The following is an 18,584-nucleotide window of genomic DNA, read 5'->3' as shown; positions in this document are numbered from 1 at the left end:
ACATTTGAATTTTAATCTGGACTGTCTGGCCCCAGAACTTGTTGCAAATCACTGTGATACCTCTCTCCTCCCCAGCTTTCTCTTCGTTGCACCTTAGCAGGGAATGAGCAGTATTTGTCAGCTCAGTTTTTCGGTATCTCTGCACATATGCATGAATAACCATAAATAGTGGTTTTGAGGTTATAAGTTTTAGCACATAGATTTGCAAGTAGGGAATCCACAAGTAATGGGGTTCAACTGTTAGTCCTCAGTACATATTAAATAGCGCCTCACACTGAAGAGATTCTAGTAATGTTTAAATTACTGTAAGACATGTTAGGCCCAGAATAGCTTTGTAATTATTTCCCTCTCCTTGGCCTGATGCTGCCTTCCCAAACTAATAAGACTATCTCATTCTTGAAAATTTTGAAATGCTGTTTTCTAACAGTGGGTCAGTGGGCTTTGATTACACAGGCTGTTAAAGAGATTTTGATGTTTTTGATGGAGCAAATTAAATCCCTTCCGGGATATTGTCCTCTTTATTTTGAATCATGTATATAGTTTTAAAAAATAGAGCTGATCTAAAAATAAATGAAAAAACACTGAAATTTAGCCACTTTTCTTGGCGGGGGTGGGGTAGAGTTGAGGTTGCTGGTCCTGAGGCATGAACTCAGGGCCTAGGTGCCATCTTAATTTAAGCTTTATTTGCTCAAGGATGGTACTCACTTGAACCACAACCCCACTTCCAGCTTTTTGGTGATTAATTGGAAATAAGATTCCCCGTGACTAACATTCCCTGGCTGGCTTCAAATTATGAACCTCATACCTTGCCTTCTAAGTAACTATGATGATAGGCACAGGCCACTGGCTCCCAGTTTTAGACACCTTTTTAAGGTGACATTTTCCTACAGATAGTCATCACTGCCATCACTAATAAAACCTTGTGTTTTTAGTTTAGTTTTGTTTTTTACATGCGTATACATAGCCATATATACACCATTTAGCTTTATCTTTTAAGTAATATTCTCTTTGGAAAGTTAGAGCATTAGCCCTGTTTTAAGTATAAAACTGTATGATTCTCTTTCAGTAAGTCCTGGGGCTTGAACTTAGAACCTGGGCACTATCCTGAGCTTTTTGTGTTCAAAGATAGTGCTACCACTTTGAGCCAGTTTCCTTCTACATATTTTTATATTAACCCTTGTGTTAAGATGCAGTGAGTATTTGCTTATGTTATATTAAATCAGTATAAAACTGTTTGAAATGTTATGTGTTTAGATAGCACTTGACTTTTAGGATTGATCACTAGAATCAGCAGTGTTAACCATTCAGAATTTGTCAGTTCTAATTCCATAGGCATGCTTACAATACCATTGGGTGTGTGGGATTATATGTGGTCTCTTATGGAGAGTTTGTTCAATATTTGTGAGTTTTAGTTTCTTTTTAATGCTAACATATGGAACTAATAATGTTGTGATTCACAATTTAAGATAAACTGCTGCTTATGATGTTTATTTACATTTCTAACCTTTTTATTAATCCTTAAACACTGTCAAGGTTTAACAATTAAAACAAATTAATTAGAAATTTATTAAAATCTATGTTATGCTACAAATTTTTTTCAGTAGTTCATTGTTTAAGTCTTTACTGTGGTAGACATCTAATGAATGCGGCCCTCTCTGTGGGATGCGCTGAATTCTGCACTAGTGACTGTACCCTTCAATGTTGTCTTAATGACCTCTGTCATCAGTGAACTATTGTGCATGTGTGTGTGTATATATATGTATATATGTACACACTCACACAGACAAAAATAAGGTAAAAGTCTCAGCTTCCCTTGTCAACCTTGATACTGTTTTGCTGAAGATAGCCTTTCATTAGATATTGGAGATGCAAGGGGTTTTTAGGTAATTAGTGAATGTACATGTTAACTAAAATACTCTCTGTGTATTTTGTTGTGTAAGTACTTGTTCTAATCCAATGTTATTGCATTATGTAATTGTTCTCCCTGGGAAAAACAGAATGGCATGCATTTTCCACAATACGTAAGTGACCAAAAACTAGCCTTTTTTGCAATAAATTGGCATGCTATTAACCACTGCTGCAGCAGAATCTCATAACCTTTCAGCTATTGTTTTCACATTCAGATTTTCACTGTGCCAGAAATTCCTCCTAGCATCTACTGATTTCATGGGTGTGTCGCAGAATTGATTCTGATGATGGCATGGGAAACACCAGTTTTTTCTTTTCTTGCTTAATATTCCGCCATTTGCTGCCAGATGGCTGGGTGTCTGTGTGTTTGTGCTGCCACTCTGCACTTGATGACTTCTGAATGAAGGGAAATGTTGATTGTGATAATGTTTAAGATAACAACTGCATGTAAATCTTATAGGCTTCTGCTATACTTGGCAGTTTGTCTCACTGCTCTGAAGATCTTGATTTTTCAGTAGGGAGAGACCAATAAGCCCTTCATGCTTACCCAAACCCTAACTTTTAGCTGTTCACTTTAGTATTACTTTTGAAAAAAAATATGCTTCATTTAACTTCTTCATGCATATGTTCAAATTGCCATATAATTCCACTCCCTGGGCCCACCTTTTTTTTTTTTGTTTTTTTAATGTTTCAGCAATGTTATTGGTCTTTCTCCTGTATTCAGTTTTAGTCTTCATGATAAGAAAAACACACAGGGAATGTTAAGACAGCCATTATATGAAAAAATAAGTCTGTTACCAATTGTTTATTTACAGATCATGAAAATAGTAGAGGAACTTAAATATCTTAGCTGTCAATGGTTCTTTTAGTCATTAACATGTAAACTGAGTTAAAAATGTTTATTTCTCCAAAGGAATAATTTTTAGTAATATTTGGAATAAATTAGAAAGTTAACATACATACTCTAAGAACTGTGTTTTACGGAGATAATCATACTTAATAGTTACTTGTAATCTTTTTTGGAGTTCTTCAATAACAGTAGATGAGGTCCTTAGAAACTATTTTTTGAAGATCAATTTATTAGTTGATTAGAAATCTTTAGAGTTTTTCTTCTAATGCTTAAGACATAAACTTGTCTTTTTTATAATAGTGAATGACTAAATTTTAGACATTTTAATATTTTTCAGCTTTTGAACCTTTTTTGAGGTGAGATGCTAGGGGTGAAACCTAAAGCGTCACACATACAAGGCCACCAGGTGCTTGGTGCTCTAGCAGAGATTTTTAAAGCCGTTGAAATCTTAAAACACGGTAGTGTCTAAGTTTAAAGATTTTTTTTCTTTTTAACAGTTTTGCTTTTCTGCTAGTTTTTAAGACACTTTTTCACTGAGCATTGACAATTTTTGATCAAAATCTCAATCACAGCTGTCTTAACAATTCTTTTTCTTTTAGTGGAACTATAGCTGTTCTTTGAAACAAATGGATAAACACCAATTACATTTCCTTGTTTCTCCTTTCACCATATTAGGCACCCCCAGTAATGGCCTATCCTGCTACTACACCCACAGGCATGATAGGATATGGAATCGTAAGTATATTTCCAGACGCTGCTCAACTAGAAGGATTCAGTGCCCTGTTCATTCCTAGGTCTAGTGCCTAACACAAGTGATAGAAACCCTGGCATAGCTTTTATAAGTATTTCTGGAATAATTGTTGTATAGTAGATATTACTTAGTACTGTTAGAGTATTTTCCCCTCTTCACTCTTCTAGGCATATTGTTTTTTATTCCAGACTACATTTTAAAAAAATTATTTTATTTTAACACGGCTTTGTGCTTGCTAGGCAAGTACTCTACCACCTGACCCACACCACCTTAAAATCTTATTTAAATGCTTGTTAACCCCAAGTTTTTGTTTTCCAGATTTTATATTAAATATCAATGAGAAAGGAAGGAAACCAATATTTGTTTAGTGCTGGTCTTGGGGCTTGAACTCAGGGTTTGGGCACCGTCCCTGAGCCTTTTTGCTTACTAAGGCTCTACCGCTTAAGCCACAGCTTTTGGATGATTAATTGGAGATAATCTCGTGGACTTTCTTGTCCAGTGTGTTTTTGAACTACAATCCTCAGATCATAGCCTCCTGAATAGCTAGAATTAGCTGTGAGTCTCCAGTGCCCACCTGTAATTAACATTTTTTAATTGTATAGGGTAAATTTTGTTTGGTGCAGTCCAGAGAGATTTTCCTATAGAAAAGATTGCTAAAGCACAAAGAGTCTTTAAACTCACTGTAATACATAGTCTGTGTCACCCCTATAACCCATTCTGTATAGACTTAGACAAAGATTGTCAGTTGTAGCTTCAATTCACTTGTATATTTTTGAGAAACGGATGTTGGTAGAAGGCAGCATTGTGTCCCTTATTGTTGAGGCTGTGCTATGCATGTGTATGGTATGAAATTAGCTCCTTTTATACATTAGAAGAAGTGTGGTTATGGCCCATCAACTTGAAATGAAGCTCTGTATATAAGTAGTAGTCTGTTTGAAAGGTTAAGTAGAATGTTTTGAAACTGAAGATTGGAGAGCATTATATTATAACCAAAATAAGATAGTAGTGTGTGTATACATTATTAAAAAAATAAAAGGAATCAAGTCTTTGAGATGGGTTTTGCTACATAGCATAGGCTGACATCAAACTCTAATTCTTCCCACCTTAGCCTCCTAAACCCCTATGAAGATTCTACTTTTCATTTACTTAAAAGTGAATTAATTTTTTGAATGTAATTTACGCCCATCTTGGTTCTTTCTAAAATAAAATTTAAGAACTGTAAAAAATAAACTTCATAAAAAGGCAAGCAAATAACCTGTCTTCATTTGTGATTACTTTCATAATACATAGAAATGTGGCCTGACATACAAGGGCATTTACTTAACGTTTAAATGATCCAAATTCACTAAATAGAAAAATCCTGTCTTTCTTTACTACCTTTTTAAATGAACATAGTAAAACTTTCTAAAATTGTGTAGTTAGAATGAGTTATGTGCAAAATAACTTGCCCTTCAAGTTAAAAAAAAATGGTAGAGATATCTTTCTTGTTTACTAAGGAAGACCTTAACTTGATATTCTTCTGTTATCTAGCCTCCTCAAATGGGAAGTGTACCTGTAATGACACAACCAACCTTAATATACAGCCAGCCTGTCATGAGACCACCAAACCCCTTTGGCCCTGTATCAGGAGCACAGGTATTATATTCTATATATGTATCTTGTAATATTTTTGAGTGGGAAGAACTTCATAACACTTAAAAATCCTGCTTGCGCTATTTGTATTTTTACCCTTCGTGCTGGATATAATTTTCTTTATATTTGTCGTATAAAAGGTTTTTAAGAATGTTGATTATTTAAGGCTTGGAATACAGCCTAGTGGTAGGGGTACTTGCCTTGCATACATGAAGCCCTAGGTTTAATCCCTCAGCACCACATATATAGAAAAGGCCAGCAGTGGAGCTGTGGCTCAAGAGGTAGAGTGCTAGCCTTGAGCGAAAAGAAGCCAGGGACAGTGCTCAGGCCCTGAGTTCAAGCCCCAGGACTGGCAAAAAAAGAATGTTGATTATTTAGAAGGAAAGGACAAGTAGATTACAAATATCAAAGATGAAAAATTTTCATAACTTAAAGTTGGTAGATCCATAGGCTCGTTTTTCTGAGATCCATAGGCTCGTTTTTCTAAGGCTTATTAGGACCTACTTTATCTTGGTGATTTTGGCATTCTTTCTGTCCATTATGAACTTTTGATGTAATTGGTGTTTCAATAGTGATGCCCTTGAGAGGCTGGTAAAAAAAACTCTTGACCAATGTCTGAAATGTTCTGGATTTTATCAGTAACCCTTTGGCACTGAAGATTGTAGTAAAAAACAAACCCAGATTGGGGAAGAAACCTTTGAATTCCCATGCAGGTCATTAATTTTTTTTTTTTTTATGAGAGACTTTCCTTTTCTCATAAGATATTTATTGTGCTCCTTCTCCTTCCTGAGAATTTATTCACCCTTTTTATTTATTTATTTTTATTTATCCCATTGTAGTTGGTATATATTAGAGAAACCTGGATATCTTTTCCTCCTAAAAATTGTTCCTATTATTCTGAAAAGGGAAGAAAGTTTTCTTGCTTTTTGCTTTCTTTGGTGGCATAAATTGGATAAGTCCTTTATGAAGTGGTAAGGGTGGCTTATCCTATGTTTGGTCTGCTCTTGGTGTTTTAACAGTAGATATAATTCATTATATACAATATTTGTTAAAGTATGCTGTTTGTTTGTTGATTTGTTTTTGTGCTGGTCCTGAGGCTTCAACTCAGGGCCTGGTTGCTGTTGCTGAGCTTTTATGCTCAAGGCTTTATTTACCACTTGAGCCACAGCTCTATTTCCAGCTTATCGGAGGGTAATAAAATTGTAGCTAAGAATCTTCCAGACGTTCTGCCTGGGCCAGCTTTGAACTTGATCTTAGATCTCAGCCTTCTGAGTAGCATTATAGGTGTGAGCTACCAACAGTTGGCCATGCTCTCTCATTTCTTTAAATGGTTTCCATTGCCAATGGAATGGCATATGTTCTTCTTGCTTATTTGAAGATATTGGTAGTAGGCTTGGATGCATATACCTATTAGGTTTGCCATAACATACATCTTGTGGTGCTAAAATTAGCTTACATTGATCCAGTTTGAGTTTTTTCTTTGTATTTCATTTTTTATTTTTTGCCAGTCCTAGGGCTTGAACCTCAGGGTCTGAGCACTGTCCCTGGCTTCTTTTTGCTCAAGGCCGACACTCTACCTTTTGAGCCACAGTGCCATGTCTGGCCTTTTCTGTATATGTGGTACTGAGGAATTGAACCCAGGGCTTCATGTATGCGAGGCAAGCACTCTTACCACTAGGCCATATTCCCAGCCCCGAGATATTTTATATTTAGCCATTTTGAGTATTGAAAATATTTGACAAATTGTTATCTGTTAATTGGGAATTGCAGTATATTGAGTTCCAATAAAAATTCTGTTTGCTATTATTTATTTATATATTTGCTCACATACTGCCTGTGGTGGTAGAGTTGTTTCCTGTTTGTGGTATGGAGAGTGAGGAGTGGTTTTCAATGCTGGGATTAAACTAGACTTAATGCATCCTAAACATGTACTCTGTATCTCCAGTTCCTGCCTTTTTTTCCCCTCTTGTCCATATTACTAGGATTTGTTTTTCTGTCCTATTTCTTAAAGCTTTGGGCCAGGGTGATTGATGTATGCAGTTATAACTTTTTATGTCATTTTATGCATTTGTTTTATGTGATGTATTATGGATATTTTCTTTCATGTATTTTACCAGGTAGTTCTAACTGTTGGCTTGACTTGTTAAAGGAAAATTCTAGATTTTGATGACTTTTTATATATTTTAGTAATTATCTTACCTTTAATGGAGACATTTGCTTAGGTTATACTATTACTAGTTTTATCATATCCTAAAAGGTTTTTTCCTCCCTTTGTTATAGCTTTTACTTTTAATATATTAGCATTTATTTTAAATAAATAATTTTGTTTTCTTAGGCATGTAAAGAACTAAGTGAAAAGAACCAAAGTATATTTTAAGAGTGAGTGTGTATGTGTGTGTTTGGAAAGCTATAGCTTTATTAGGTACTTAGACTGCAGAAATTTTTCCTTAATGTGTACATCACAGTGTACATCTTGTTTTGTGGGCTAATGTTATAACAAATCAGGGTTGGATAGTGCCTTTTACAACTTAAAATAATGCTTATCCCCAGGTGACCCTAATCTGCTGTTCATTTTTACCATACTTTACTCGTGTGGAACAAAGCCATGCCCACCCCAGTAGTGGCCCTAACGTCTCTGTCAGCAGTGACTCACCCTTGACATCCCTTGGGTTGTCTTGTCTAGATTACAAATCCCACTTTTACATTTGGGCTACATATTTGTCAAGAACATCCCCTGCAATTTTGGATAATACCTTCATGCTTAAACATTGGATATGCTTTTCTTTCAGTTGGGGGTGGGGGTGGGTGAAAGGGTAAAAAAATCAGTGTTTAAAAAAATTGTAGTCCTTATCCATCTCCTCTTTTTTTTTTTTTGGTAAATATTCCAATTTATATGGGTTCTCCCAAGTATCCATCTCCTCTTAACCTAGATTTTATATGTTATTACTTTCTAAAACTCCATCACCTTTTCACTGAACACCTAATAAGTGTTCTTATGTTTGTAATTACTTTATGCCAGAAGAGAATTGAATGTGAGATTATTGGAGTAATGGGTTTCTAGGTGAAAACATAAGTGCTTGACTGATAAACTACCTGAAGGAAGCAAATCAGAAATTCAAGAAAGAAAAAACTAAACAGTAGTGAAGTTGCTCAAGGAAGCAAGGTCACTTGAAAGGTCAGAATCTTTTTTCCCTGAGACAGATTCTCAGCCTCAGCCTCCTAAGTGCCGGAACTACATACCTGCACCACCATGCCCAGTTACCATTGTCACTGCTGTTATTTTAGTAGTACCAGGGTTTTGAACTGTGGGCCTCTTGATTTCCCAGGCAAGCACTCTACCCCTTGAATCATAACCCCCCACCCCCCTTTGTATTTTGTTATTTTTTGAATAGGGTCTCCGTTTTTCATGGTTCACAATCCACTTGACCTCAGACTCCCTGAAGGCAGGTTCAGACCGGAGCCACCACACTGGGCCCCAGCCGAACTTTTTAAATGTGACTCTTACTTTCTTCCCCCAACTTGTTTTCATTTGACTAATCTCAAAAGTCCCACTCATTGTTCCTCTTCTATTATCATCTCTTCTTGTATTCTGTAGCCTTTGCCAACTTAGAGCTTACCTTGTCTTCTGGTTTTTGTCTGAAGTAATCCATTATGTTGACACTAATTGTCTTCTATAGGTAGTGTTTTAGTATCTTACTTTCATACTCAGAAATCTAAACTGATGAATCTAAATATTTTTGAGCATTTAAGCCATCCACTTGGCTTTCTTTCCTCTTAAATCTACTTCTTGAATACTCCCTTTTTCTTCAAGTACTAATGAGTGAACATAATATTTAACTTAATTCCCATCACTTTCAGTAAGTATCCAGTGCAGAGTTCTGTTACTACTTGTCCTTTCCAAAAAAATCTTTAGTCTTTTACAGCATGGATTTATGTCCCAATTTTTGGTCACCTCTGTTCCTTTTGAGTCATTATGAGTTCTGAAATTCTATTATTATTTTTTCACTGTGGGCCTTTATGACTACCTGACATCTCTCTAGCCATTCGTCCACCCAGTCTCACAAGACTCCACTTACTGGGTAGTATCCTGAAGGCAGATTTTTTTTGTGTCACGTTTAGCTCAATGTCTCCCATATCTAGGAGAGTGCTTGACACATAATCATTCAGAGCTATTATTTATCAAATGAATCTTCATGAAGCCTTTCTCATTATGTATCTGTATACTCTTATTATCTCTCATTTTATGTGATAGTTACAATTGTAGAAACTCATGGTAATGTTCAAAACTGATTTGATTTTTTGGCTAGTTAATGTAAGACTATATTTTAGCTGACTCGCCTGAGAAATACAGCTTTAATTTCATGATTGAATATTTTAATATTATAAAAATTAGGGGGGCTGGGAATATTGGCCTAGTGGTAGAGCGCATGCCTAGGATACATGAAACCCTGGGTTTGATTCCTTAGCACCACATATATAGAAAAAGCCAGAAGTGGCACTATGGTTCAGCTCAGAGTTCAAGCCCCCAGGACTGGCAGAAAACAAAATAGAAACAAAAGTTAAAGTACTTACCTTTGAAGTAGGCTAGATTTTTCTCCTGCTTTAATATTTAATGGTTCTCAACCTTCCCTTTGGAAGGGACAGCCAATTAACATCAGTTTGGGATACTGTTCTGTGACAGCCAATTAACATCAGCTCTAGGTATTATTCTGTGATAGCCAATTACAATCAGCTTGGGATACTGTTCTCTGTTCTGTGACAGCCTTAGGAAACTAGTACAGATTCTAATGTGTGCTTGCTGACTTGAAGGCTGTACTATATATTTTTCCCTTGTTTAAAAGATGCTCTTCCCGGGGGCTGGGGATATAGCCTAGTGGCAAGAGTGCCTGCCTCGGATACACGAGGTCCTAGGTTCGATTCCCCAGCACCACATATACAGAAAACGGCCAGAAGCGGCGCTGTGGCTCAAGTGGCAGAGTGCTAGCCTTGAGCGGGAAGAAGCCAGGGACAGTGCTCAGGCCCTGAATCCAAGGCCCAGGACTGGCCAAAAAAAAAAAAAAAAAAGATGCTCTTCCCAGAGCTGGGAATATGGCTTAGTGGCAAGAGTACTCGCCTCAAATATATGAAGCCCTGGGTTCGATTCCCCAGCACCACATATATAGAAAAGGCTGGAAGTGGCGCTGTGGCTCAAGTGGCAGAGTGCTAGCCTTGAGGAAAATGAAGCCAGGGACAGCGCTCAGGCTCTGAGTTCAAGCCCCAGGACTGGCAAAAAAAAAAAAAAAAGTGCTCTTCCTATTATTTTCAACTCAGGAGGAATTTGTCGTTATATTTAACTTATAGGAAGAAGTTAAAGAGATACTAGAAAAGTCTCCCCCACCCCTCTTTTGATGCTGGTCCCACGGCTTGAACTTAGGGCCTGGGCACTGTCCCTGAGCTCTTTTGCTCAAGGCTAGTACTCTACCACTTAAGCCACCGCTCTACTTACTAGCCTTTTGTGATTAATTTGAGATGTAAATCCCATGGACTTTCCCTGCCTGGGCTGGCTTTGAACGTAGATCCTCAGATCATACCCTTTTGAGTAGCTAGGATTACAGGCATGAGCCACTGGTGCCTGGCAGAAAAGTCAATTTGTGTGTTCTTGACATACACTGATCTTCATTATGAAGACAGTGTAAAATTTCAGTCATCTAAGGTTTTAAGGGCACTTTCTGGTTTTGTGTATTAGGACAGGACTAGATGGTCACCTTTCTAAAATGATTGGAAACACATGCTTTCTCTACCTGCTATCTTAGTAACAGCAGCGGTCAGAAGAAGGGATGGCCAACATTTTTGTCACCACTGACTGACTCAGATAGATACACAGAGAGCCAGAGAGCCAGTTTCTCATCTACTAAGCCCTAATTGTCAGGGTAAATTTTCTCATGAGCGCAACACACTGTTTGCTGGCAAAGCAAAAAGCATTCTTCACAAAAACCCAGCTGGACAGATCAGCTGACAGAAACTGCACTACCAACACCCCCAATTAACACACCAATTAAAAAAAAAATCACTAAGCCTAAAAGGAATGGGCCATTCGTTCTTACACACAAAAAAATCATTAAAAAGGCCATTTTTTGCTAAGACTTGAATTATTCTAATATCTTAAGCTAACAAGGTCCCTATTTAGAAGAGTAAAAAGCACCCACAACACAAGCCAGTGTTCCCTTTCAGACACTTAACTGATGTCAGACTTACTTAGAACTGGCTACTGCAAACAAATACCAGCAACCACTTTGCATCTTTAGCCATATCCTCTGAAAGCAAAACTGCTAGTCCTCCATAAAGAATGCACCATACCACAAACTTTTTCTATGCTTATTTTTAAAACTAAATATCCAAACACAACACTACAGTTTTCGTACTGTTTTTGCAAAAGCAGACCGGGCAGTTAATGTGAGTTTTTCATCAAGGAAGTGAAAAGAACATGATCATGATAAGCATAACAACTTTCCCCATCCCCAAAGATCTTCAAATAATATCTAAAAAAGACACAAACATTCATTGGAAGAGTTACTTCATATTATAGTTGCTTTCAGAAGAAAACATGATTTGTTCTAAGTCCATCCATTTCTCTGCAAATGATGTAATATTCTTTCTGATAGCTGTGTAAAATTCTAGTGTAGATAGGTATCACATTTTTTGGATCCACTCATCTAGGCTGTTTCCATAACGTGCTATTGTGCACAGTGCAGCAGTGAACATGGATGTGCCGGTGTCTTCATAGGGTCCTGGTGTGGGCTGTTCTGGGTACATACCCAGGTGTGGGATGTCTGGGTTGTAGGGAAGATCTATGTTGAGGTTTTTGAGGAACTCCAGACTACTTTCCTGACTTGTTCGTACTTTAGTGGAAATAAGAGTCTTACAGATTTTCTTGTCTGGGATGGCTTCAAACTGTGATTCTCAGATTTCAGCCTCCTGAGTAGCTAGGATTACAGGAGTGAGCCACCGGTGCCTAGCTAAAATATCCTTAGAAAAACAGCCAGCGTGAAAGCAAAGTTGGTGGGAGAGAAATGGAACACTGGGGCTGGGGATATATTCTAGTGGGAATCAAGTGCTCATTGTGGCAGAAGGAATATGTATTGGGAGCTGTAATCTCAAAGCTATAGTACAGCCTACCTATATTTAAGCTATTACAAAGTCTGAGCTTATAGTCAAATGGAATTATTATTTGCTTTTTCACTGTCAAGCACCAATGTAAAACTTAAAAGAGTAACTGAGATGTAATGTAAAACACATTATTTGGAATGTCTTACCAAATTGCCAAATAAGAAAATATATCTGTAAGAAATAAGGTGGCTCAAGGGATTAACTTGATTTGATAACAATCACAAAAAAGACCAGAAGCTCTGAGGTATTCTTGGGGTGGTTAATGACTCCCCAAAGAAATATTTAAAGAAACAAGCAAGGCTTTTAGGTAACAGCTATGATATTATAATAAAGATTTCACTTTTCACTTAAACTACTTACTGTACTATATACAAAAGTGAGTCTGCCCTCAGAGAATTTGGTATCCTCATTTCAAAAAAAGGAGAATAAACAATAAATTAAAGATAATTCATTCCTTTGGATTGTTTTCAGTTACCCAGCAAAAACCCACAAGTGGAAATAGAGTTCTAGTGTAGAGCACTGAACAAAAAAGCTGAGTAAGGGCTGGGAACGTGGCTTAGCAGTAAAGTGCTTGCCTTGTATGCATGAAGCCCTGGGTTCGATTCCTCAGCACCACAAAACCAGAAAGGGCCACAAGTGGTGCTGTGACTCAAATGGTAGAGTAAAAGGAAGCCAGGGTCAGTGCTCAGGCCCTGATTCCAAGTCCCAGGACTGGCCAAAAAAAGCTGAGTAAAAGTGTGAGGCCCCTGAGTTCAAGGCCTAATGCCAGTCCCTCCCCTCTCCCACCTCCCCAAAAAATTTCTAGCGCTTCATTCATCAGGATCCCATCTGATCTTGCTTTCCTCAAGCAGTGATTTCCTCATCTTCCCTTCTTCCTCTCGGCTGGCTGGCTTTCATCAGTGTGTCTGCTCATGTTTGGTACTGGCCAAACATGAGTGGAGTGGATGGGGCTGGGGGCTGAGTCCTGACAGCTCAGTCCTGGGGCTGTATGTGTAGCAGCCACCTGAGCTGTGGCTTCATGGACTTTCTGTCCATGTGGTAAGAAACTTACTGCAGGTATCATTTTCTCATTCGTGGCATCAAATATGTTCTTGTTTTGCTAAATACTTACAGATGTGACAAGTACATTTGTTTTTACAAGTTTAAGAGGCTGGTAGTTTTAGTTAAAAATAGTACTTTTTGCTCAGGACTGTGTAGCAGCATGCTCATGTCTTAGGAAAATAATAGTGCTTTCTTTGTCTATATTCTTCATAAGCCTCTTTTGGGAGGCTGTCAGGTTGACAGGCTGCTGTCCTTGTGGAAAGCTCGGGCTTCATACAAACTTGTCATTTTGGATGCAGTCTATCTGTCATCCAAATTATTGTTTTAACTTGGAGTAAAAAAGAAAAACTGCATCGGAGAAGCCGAGTTCATGGTGGAGATAAATGTGAATGTTGGCTTCTCTGTAGTGCGGTGACTAATGAGTGATTCAAGTCATCCTACCTCTGAATGCCAGTGTTTGCGCGGACATGGGGTGTAGAGTGTCTTCCCCAGGGGAGCTACAGCTTCTTCTGTTCCGTGGATGTCGTTCGAAGCCCTGACACATGCTCCCCTGCCCTCAGCTTCAGCTGCCCATGGCGTTCCGTTGTCTCTCATTGTCTCTTCCTGTTGTCTTTGAGCACGTAGTTAAACAGTATGTGGGTTAGGAATATGACTTGACCACCAGTGTGACTGGTGGTGATTTCTAAGCTTGTGTATTAATCTGAGTATCCTGGATAACATATTTCTTATACGGGTGGCAAGATATTTGCTGAAACTCATGGAGCTAATAAGTCAATAAAAATAATAGCAAAATGAGATTACATCAGCAGAGGATTCGGGAGGGGAGGGGACTTAGTATGTTGGGAGCATGACTTGAAACTGTTCCTGCTTCGTCAAACTTTGCTATGCTGTTCAATTGAACCTCCCTAAACAGCGTATCTCATATTGGCATGATGTATAATTCTGTGCTGAGGGAGAAAAAGTTAAAAGTTTGTTCCAAACTATAAAATAGCTTTTGTGAGGTTTTAAAAATCCATGTTAGCATAGTGCCACAGAATTTTAAACCCACATACACACACACACGCACACACAACATATCTTGGTTCCTTGGAACTCTTTTTCCTTGGGAGAATACTCTCAAAGATTGTGAAACCTAAGCAGACATTCAAAGGCAACAGAAGGAAAGCGCCCGGAGCCCTCTGTGGATGCTTAGACCGAGTGAGCCCGGGTTCCTTTCCTCCCACGGTGTGTGCGGCCGCTTCTGCATGTCCACACGGACAGTTAGGCGACTCCACAGGAGACGTGAGAAGTAAAGACAGGACTCCACACCCTTAGGAAGAGGGAAGAACAGAAAATTAAACCTAGATTATTTGGGGTCTGGACTAAGGTCAATTTGCACAACTGTCAGCCAGTAGCTTGGACACAGAAAGCCATTTTCACCCTTTTTTTTTTCCCCAAAAAAATTATGCATTCTGTCTCCTGTACTCTCCCACCCCTTTCCCCACCCTCATACCGAAAGTCTAACCGTGGGTCAGCGTATAGCGACCTTTATGGATAAAAGACTTCCTTTGGAGTTTCAGAAACACAGATTTGTTTTCTGAAAAACACAAGCCTTTGAAGAAACTTGACATGTAATAACACGTTCGTTTTAATGATTCCATTTATGCAAAGGCCGCCTTTATATTTATTAAAGGTGACAAAACTAAAACCACTTCCTCCTTCATTACATTTTCTGCTTTCATGTTCTGTCATTCTGAGATCTTTTTTCTTTCCCTCTCTCTGTCTCTTCTCCCCCAGCTGTCGGCAGCCTCCAGCCCCTCCAGTCACAGTCCTCACAGAGCTTCAGGAAAGGATCCTTTTGCAGAGATCTCTTTGGAGGATTTCTTATAAATCACTTTAGGTATTGCTGCTTGTTGGGGAATATGGGACTTAAATACTTGAAAATTACTGGGCATTATTAAGCAAAATTCATTCATTCTTCTCTGTGTCCTTAAAGGAGTCTGCTTGCCCTCTGCTTCTCCTCCTCCTCCTTTGTTCTTTGGGTGAAGAATTAAAAACAGGTTAAGCCAGGACATAGGGAGAAATAGCTTTTGTATGGTAGAAATGGAAGTGCGAAATTACAGGAGCGTCTTACACATAGAAGCATGGCATCCACTGCTTACAACAGATGGATGGGGAAAATAACCACCCTTGAAAACCATGTGCGAGTCATTCTTCAAAGATGTGGAGAGCACTCCCCAATTTTACTCACCGCATTAGAGCATGATTGGGAAAGAAAGGTGTTTCTTTTCGTTTAAAAATAGTTAACATTTTAAGAAAGCTTTTTTCTTTTCCATTAAGGGAGATGGATACTTAAGACCTTTGGCTAGAAGGCTTCCGTGTATACTCCGTGCTGCCTTTGTTTGCTAGAATCACTATAATTTGTTCTTCTTGATGCTCTAGCTCCCAAATTTGCCTTCTAGATCTTTGGGAGTATGCACTGTTCTTATTTGGCAAGCTTTTTAACACATCTGGCTCAGTAATTAATCTTTAGATAGGCAGTTGAAGAGAAGTCATGAGCGAATAGTAGAGTGACTCCCAACTGAACAGTTTTTCTTCATAGATCTTTCATATTTTTAATTTATGTTAATAAAGGAATTAATTAGTCCACGTTAAGATTACTCTTCTTTCGTTATCTCTAATTTTATATCCTATGGAAATAGTTTGCATTTTGCTTTTCCAAATGAAATTTCACATGGAATGTTCCTGTTTTCGAATAGATATTTTGAACTTCTTGTGGAATAAATGAATTGTTCTTTCTTCACTTATCCCCATGTTACCTGTTGGTTTTTAGTCTTTCACAAAGTATTGAAAGTTCTGGCATTGATCAAGACAAGTATGTTCATAAACTCCTTTGTTAAATGGCAACTCTCTAGGACAACTACTTAAAGACAATAATAAAAAAATTATTTTACAAAAGTTTCTTAAATGCTTCAAAATACCAAGTTTTGGCATGTGAGATTCTGGTAATACTGACCGGGTTTTGTAATCAGGGTTTGTGATAAGCATGATTTAAACACTTCTGGCCCAGTTACATGGCCACAAGGCATTTTTATTTGTGAGAAGTCACCCTGCAGTACAATGAATTAACTTAAACACATACTTTTTTTTTTCCAGATACAATTTATGTAACTAGATGGAAGAGAATGGAGTTATTCCAAAAAGACAAGTGCTCAAGTGGCGAATCCTTACTTCCAGCAAAATTTAAACTGCTGTCTCTTAAATTCTTCTTCCATTAGAATGCTACAGTAACCCCGTGAAAGCCCGTGAAGGAAATTGGGACTAGTTTATAGGAGAAGGTTATCAATACAGTTTATAAAGCCAAGAATTGCCATGATTTAAGACTAAGATCCGTCTTTTTTGGTGACTAACCTTTCAGTTCTTTCAACTCCTATTAATACCCATAACCAGTAACCTACCAAGAAAAGCCCTTATTTGGAAAGTGTGAAATTTGTACTTGGAAATGCTGCCTGGAGAGAAGAGCTATGTCCTTTACTGTATTCAACAGGACTTATTGGGGGATCAAAATCATAATTCTTAATTATGCATTATCTTTGTTTTCTCAAGTCCTCACCGACACCGAAACCATAACTGAAATTAACATTTCCTTTTAAAAATTTATATTCAGTTTGCAGTAGACATTCCTTAAGTATTTGTATTTATTTATGATTATCAGTTTTACGTAACATTAATATTGTATCAAACCTCCTTATGAAGATGAGTATGGATGTACACAGTATGTTTGATTTTTATCCACAAGAATGAATCTGATTCAGAATGCTTTTCAGCTGACATACAGAGCACTAAATATTTTAAGGCAAATCCATAGGTCTGGATATTTTAAGAATCTCAGTCTCTATGGGATTTAGGGAAGCATTATAAATGCATTAATCCTTATAGTCAATTCTGTGCCTGGGATTTTGCAAGGGAACAGTTCACTGACTAGGAAAAGCACTACATAGAAAATTCAGCATTAGTGCATTGGGAAGGATCTTTACTGCTTTGTGCTTGGCATGTCATTATTTTCCATTTGACATTAGGGCCTTTCCAAAATGAATGTGAGGAATTGCTTTCACTTCAAGACTTTCCTTCTTTTCAGTAAAACTCTAGGAGATATTATTGGGGAGGGGAGGGAAACAAAATTCTTGAACTTTTTATTTGGCTTGTGCCATGTTATGATCATGTACCTTTTAAATAAGGGGAAATAGTATCTTTAAAGTTAATGTCTAGCCAAGAGTTTAGTTACCGAAGAATTAAACCGCACTGTTGATCGGTGCTTTGTGTAAATACATCATACGCTTGGGTTAAGAGGGACCTCGAGGAGGACAGTTCATTGTAGGAAAGCAATTCTGTACATGAGTTTAAGCATACTTGTTGCATTGTCTCTGCAGATTATATTTTTGTTTACAATATTAAAATGTATGTTAGCAAAATGGGTGGATTTTCAAATAAAATGCAGCTTCCACAAAACTTTTGTTATGGTATTCTAGTCTGAGGTGCATTTTGTTTTTTCTTTTCATTTTTTAATCATTTTTTCTAATAAAATTATACCCAGCTGATTATATTTGCTGATTTAATAAAATGTAAAATTTGCTTTATTTAAATTTCCAAAAAGATTTATCTTTGCGAGTTTTGTTACTTTCTAGACTCTTGCTGACAAACTGAACTATATAATTGTTATGGGGTTTTTTTTTTTTTGCCTTCTGTTCAGATGCCTTCATAAAGGTAAGTGTAAAGCTTTTGGTACATATGAAATTTCTACTTGGGAGGCAGTGAGACGTGAGTTCCATGAGAAATCCTGTCCCAAAGCAAACAGCCCCACAAAACGAGGATTTGGAGTACATGATAAAGTTAAAGTTTGGCATTGATAAATAGCTGAATAATATTTGCCATGATTAGAAAAATATAATCTTTAGCCAGTGTGCTTTGTTTCATTTTACCACTCTGTCTTTTTTACTTTTTATAAAAAATAATTTTGCTGGTTTAAGTTAAAGTACCATTAAACCATTTTCATATAACCTTGAACATTGTACTTTCTATGTTAGCTTCCTTGATGTAAATTTTAATTTGTATCTTCCAGTGTTTGGACTGTTTTAAGGTTTATGATTTGGTTTTTTACTTCTTTTGGTAGTATACCTCTGAATGCTTCATAATTACTCCCTTTTATAATCCAAACATCTTTTGGACAAGGTTGGGTAGCAGTTACCTACATTCTGCTTTACAGATAGAAATCAAAAG

General features: G+C 37.4%; 1 protein-coding gene across 18 annotated transcripts in view; it reads left to right on the top strand.

Annotated features, from left to right (window-relative positions):
* Picalm (phosphatidylinositol binding clathrin assembly protein) overlaps positions 1-17,830 on the top strand; it is an 85,602-nt gene extending 67,772 nt beyond the window's left edge. For 6 of the 18 annotated variants that reach the window (XM_048360873.1, XM_048360860.1, XM_048360859.1 and 3 more), the window contains 4 exons: positions 3,434-3,493; positions 5,040-5,144; positions 15,105-15,207; positions 16,464-17,830. In XM_048360873.1, coding sequence (XP_048216830.1) covers positions 3,434-3,493; positions 5,040-5,144; positions 15,105-15,197 — 258 coding nt within the window. In that variant the 3' untranslated portion in view covers positions 15,198-15,207; positions 16,464-17,830. Of the gene's footprint in view, positions 1-1,997; positions 2,022-3,433; positions 3,494-5,039; positions 5,145-15,104; positions 15,208-16,463 lie in introns of all 18 variants that reach the window. The other 12 variants (XM_048360856.1, XM_048360855.1, XM_048360866.1 and 9 more) reach the window with 3 other exon arrangements.
* The last annotated feature ends 754 nt before the right edge of the window (positions 17,831-18,584 follow it).

Source organism: Perognathus longimembris, chromosome 13, assembly GCF_023159225.1.
Source record: "Perognathus longimembris pacificus isolate PPM17 chromosome 13, ASM2315922v1, whole genome shotgun sequence".
In the NCBI taxonomy this organism is placed as follows: Eukaryota; Metazoa; Chordata; class Mammalia; order Rodentia; family Heteromyidae; genus Perognathus; species Perognathus longimembris.
Note: the sequence above shows the minus strand (reverse complement) of the source record. Positions and strands in the feature narration are given on the sequence as shown.